Genomic DNA, 3,788 nt, shown 5'->3' with positions numbered 1-3,788 from the left:
TAAAGGGGCTTCCCTGATGGCTCAACGGTAAAGAATCTGCCTGCAATGCTGGAGACATAGGGGATGCGGGTTCAATCGCTGGGTAGGGAAGATCCTCTGAAGTAGAAAATGACACCCTACTCCAGTATTCTTGTCTGGAAAATTCCATGGATAGAGGAGCCTGGCAGGCTACAGTCCAGGGAGTCACAAAGAGTCAGACATGACAGAGTGAGCACCCATGCATGCAGATATAATAGTTAAGATGAGGTCATATTAGAGTAAAATGGATTCCTAATCCAAAGTAACTGGTGTCCTTATAAGAAGGGGATATTTAGAGATAGCCATGCACACAGGGAGGATGACATGTAAAGATGAAAGCAGGTATCTACAAGTCAGGGACACCAAAGAGAGCTAGTGAACCACCAGGTGGGGAGAGAGGCACGGAAGAGACCTTCATTCGCTTATGCCGCAGAAGAAAGCAAACTGGTACTGCATTGATTTAAGACTGAGGGTCTCCAGAAGTGCAAGACAACACATTTCTTTTATTTAAGCCATATGTTGACAATTTGTGGTATTTTTGTTATAGAAACCCTAATATAGCAAATAGGCTATTCATCCTAACTAATACAAAAATTAGTATCAGAAGTGGAGTGTTCTAATCACAAAAATAAAAAATCAGTTGCACTAGTCTAGTGACCTGGTGGCAAGGACACAAATATTGCAGACTGGAATGCTGGTGAACCTTGTTATGTCAAAGAACAATATTTGGTAACGTCATCACCTGGTATAACCTACCGGAAATGTAGACCATAGGTCTACTGAGTCTGTGTTTCTAGAAGTGATTGGGAAGAGTGAGAATGCCAGCATAAGTTGACCGCTCCTTGCTGCAACAGCAAGGAATCACAAGAAAGAGGTGATCTGACCCAAGAACAAGCCAGTTTTGAAAGTCAGAAATACCGCGCAATTGGAAGAGCCAACAGCTTTCTCTTCTCTCAAACAGTTTAAATAGGGATTTTGCCTCATGCCCAAGGCTATTGTTTCAAATGAATGTTAACAGAGAATGACAAAGATGTAGGTAGTTCAAGAAACCAAATACTGTAAATTAAATAGACTTAGAACTCTGGCTAGGAAAAAAACACTGTATATGGTTCCTAGCAACTAGAAGTACTAGACCAGATGTCTGCTGTTTTTTGAAGGAACTCTATTGCTAAAAATCCAAGAATCTGCAAAACCTTACACCCCTTGAGCTTTTGCCTTTCTGGCTCTTTGTTACAGCAGCTTAACCTGACCTTAACACAAAATAGCACTTGAATCCTGGTCTCTCTGGTTTCTAGAGTACTTCTTTTTGACCATGATGAGTTCTTTAGACTTCAGTTTAAGTGCCACAAGGTCGGAGACTTTCTTTGTCCCCTGCCAGACTCTTGAAAGAGTATAAATAGTAACCAACCAATAGTAAAATGCAACAGATGTTCAATAAGTATCTGTTGGAAGGATAAAGTAATAAACAAATGAACCAAGAGTGAAATGTAGGAACTGTCTAAGATTGGGACTGTGCAGGAAAGTTCAGGACAGATGGGGGCTGAATCTGGACACTCAGATGTCGCAATGCTGTGGTCACTGAATAAAAACTGGCCTTCTGCTGATGAGGGCCCCCAAGGCGCCCTTCATGTCGCTGTTGCGTAGGCTGTAGATGAAGGGGTTCAGCATGGGAGTGACCACAGTGTACATCACTGCAGCAGCCGTGTCCTTCTGGGCTGTGTGGGAGGACATGGGGCTGAAATAAACCCCAATGATGGTGCCATAGAACAGGGACACCACAGAGAGATGAGAGCCACAGGTAGAGAAAGCCTTCCACTTGCCTCTTGTGGACGGGATCCTCAACACGGCAGCAAAGATGCACGTGTAGGAGACCAAGATGCCCACAAAGGGGGCGATGATAGGCAGGGCGCCCACAGTGTATACCATTGCATTGTTGAGAAAGGTGTCAGAGCAGGCGAGCTTCAGCAGAGGGCTCAGGTCACAGAAGAAATTGGGGATCTGGTTGTGGGTGCAGAATGAGAGACGGGTCAGTAATACTGTGTGGGTCAGGGAATTCCCGAAGGCTGCAGTCCAGGACGCTGCCACCAGGAGGCTACAGAGCTGTGGTGTCACAGACATGGCATAGTGTAGAGGGTGACAGATGGCCTCATAGCGGTCATAGGCCATGGCGCTCAGCAGGAAGCTGTCGATGCTGGCAAACCACATGAAGAAGAACATCTGGGTCAGGCAGCCAGCATAAGGAATCCCTTTGTGTCCTGACATGTGGTTGGCCAGCATCTTGGGGATGGTGGTGGAGGTGAAGCAAATGTCCACGAAGGCCAGGTTGGCCAGGAAGAAGTACATGGGAGTGTGGAGCCGGACGTCAGTGGCGATGGCCAGGATAATGGACAGGTTACCCAGCTGTGTGACCAGGTACATGCTCAGGAAGAGTATGAACAGCAGCCGCTGTTGCTTGGGGTCCTCCGAGAGGCCCAGGAGCAGGAACTCAGAGACCAGGGTGAGATTTGCCCCAATTTCAGCCATCCTGAATCAATCAGAAAGGAAATGGAGGAGCTGTCCAGGGTCCTGGTCAAGGCAGCCCCTCCTTTGCACCCTGGATCTCATCCCCTCTCCTTAGTTCAGCCGTTCATCAATTCTTCCCACTCTTTCTGCAGCTGAATCCTCCCACCCATTTGCTGGATCATTTCCATCAGTAAACACACCATTCATTCTTCACAGCCTACCTGCAGGGTGTCACTAGCAGCTTGGTGGACAGCTCCTAAGCACACTGACCATCTCTTACCTCTACCACCCATGTCTCTGTGCACCAAGGCTTTATCTGATCACTGGAGCAGGCTTAACCTGCACACGGTGTAACGAGGAAGTGCTGGCAGTTGACATCCCAAGAACGACTTTTGGCTAGTGAGGGACTGGGCTTGTTGGGTGAATGTCCCAGCTTCATCCCTTCTGAGTGAGGGAGCTCTGGGGTGTGTTCTCACATGGATCCCTACTCATCCACACCTTCTTTCCCCAAACACTCACTGAGTCTTCTGGGATTATTTTCCAAATAAATATTTGCACTCAAGTTCTTGACTCAGAATCTGCTTTGGGGAGAACTCAAATTAAGATGGCTCAGTGGAAAAGAATCCATCTACCAATGGAGGAGCTGCAGGAGAGGCAGGTTCAATCCCTGGGTTGGGAAGATCCCCTGGAGGAGGAAATGGCCACCCATTCCAGTATTCTTACTGGGATAATCCCATGGGCAGAAGAGCCTGGCAGACTACAGTCCATGGGGTCACAAAAAGTCAGACACAGCTTAGTGTCTAAATAACAACAACAACTGCAAGCAGTGTGCTGTGTGCCTATAAAATGCTCTGTGCTATGCAAGATGTACCAATTTATCACTATCTTCGTTTTTTATATTTATTAGTATTTATTTATTTTATCGGAGTATAATTGCTTTACAACATTGTATGAGTTTCAGCTGTACAAAGAAGTGACTCTGCTATGCGTGTGTGCTAAGTCACTTCAATCGTGTCTGACTCTTTGCGATGCTATGGACTGTGGCCTACCAGGCTCCTCTGTCCATGGGATTCTCCAGGTAAGAATACTGGAGTGTCAAGAGGGAGGGGACATATGTATACCTATGGTGGATTCATGTTGATGTTTGGCAGAAACCAACACAATTCTGTAAAGCAATTATCTTTCAATTAAAAAGATAAATAACCATAAAATTAAAAAAAAAAATACTGGAGTGGGTTGCCATGCCTTCCTCCACAGGATCTTCCCAA

At 46.1% G+C, this 3,788-nt stretch overlaps 1 protein-coding gene across 1 annotated transcript; it reads right to left on the bottom strand.

The window, feature by feature from the left end:
• Positions 1 to 1,593: 1,593 nt before the first annotated feature.
• Positions 1,594 to 2,541, bottom strand: LOC113896498 (olfactory receptor 1361-like). The gene has a single exon (XM_027548665.1). It carries the CDS (start codon positions 2,539 to 2,541, stop codon positions 1,594 to 1,596), a length of 948 nt encoding a protein of 315 aa, XP_027404466.1.
• Positions 2,542 to 3,788: the final 1,247 nt, after the last annotated feature.

The sequence above is a fragment of the Bos indicus x Bos taurus genome, chromosome 7 (assembly GCF_003369695.1).
Source record: "Bos indicus x Bos taurus breed Angus x Brahman F1 hybrid chromosome 7, Bos_hybrid_MaternalHap_v2.0, whole genome shotgun sequence".
Lineage (NCBI taxonomy): Eukaryota > Metazoa > Chordata > Mammalia > Artiodactyla > Bovidae > Bos > Bos indicus x Bos taurus.
Note: the sequence above shows the minus strand (reverse complement) of the source record. Positions and strands in the feature narration are given on the sequence as shown.

Bases quoted from the DNA above. Each gene is read 5' to 3' on its own strand.
- LOC113896498 (XM_027548665.1), bottom strand. From the start codon at position 2,541: ATGGCTGAAATTGGGGCAAATCTCACCCTGGTCTCTGAGTTCCTGCTC.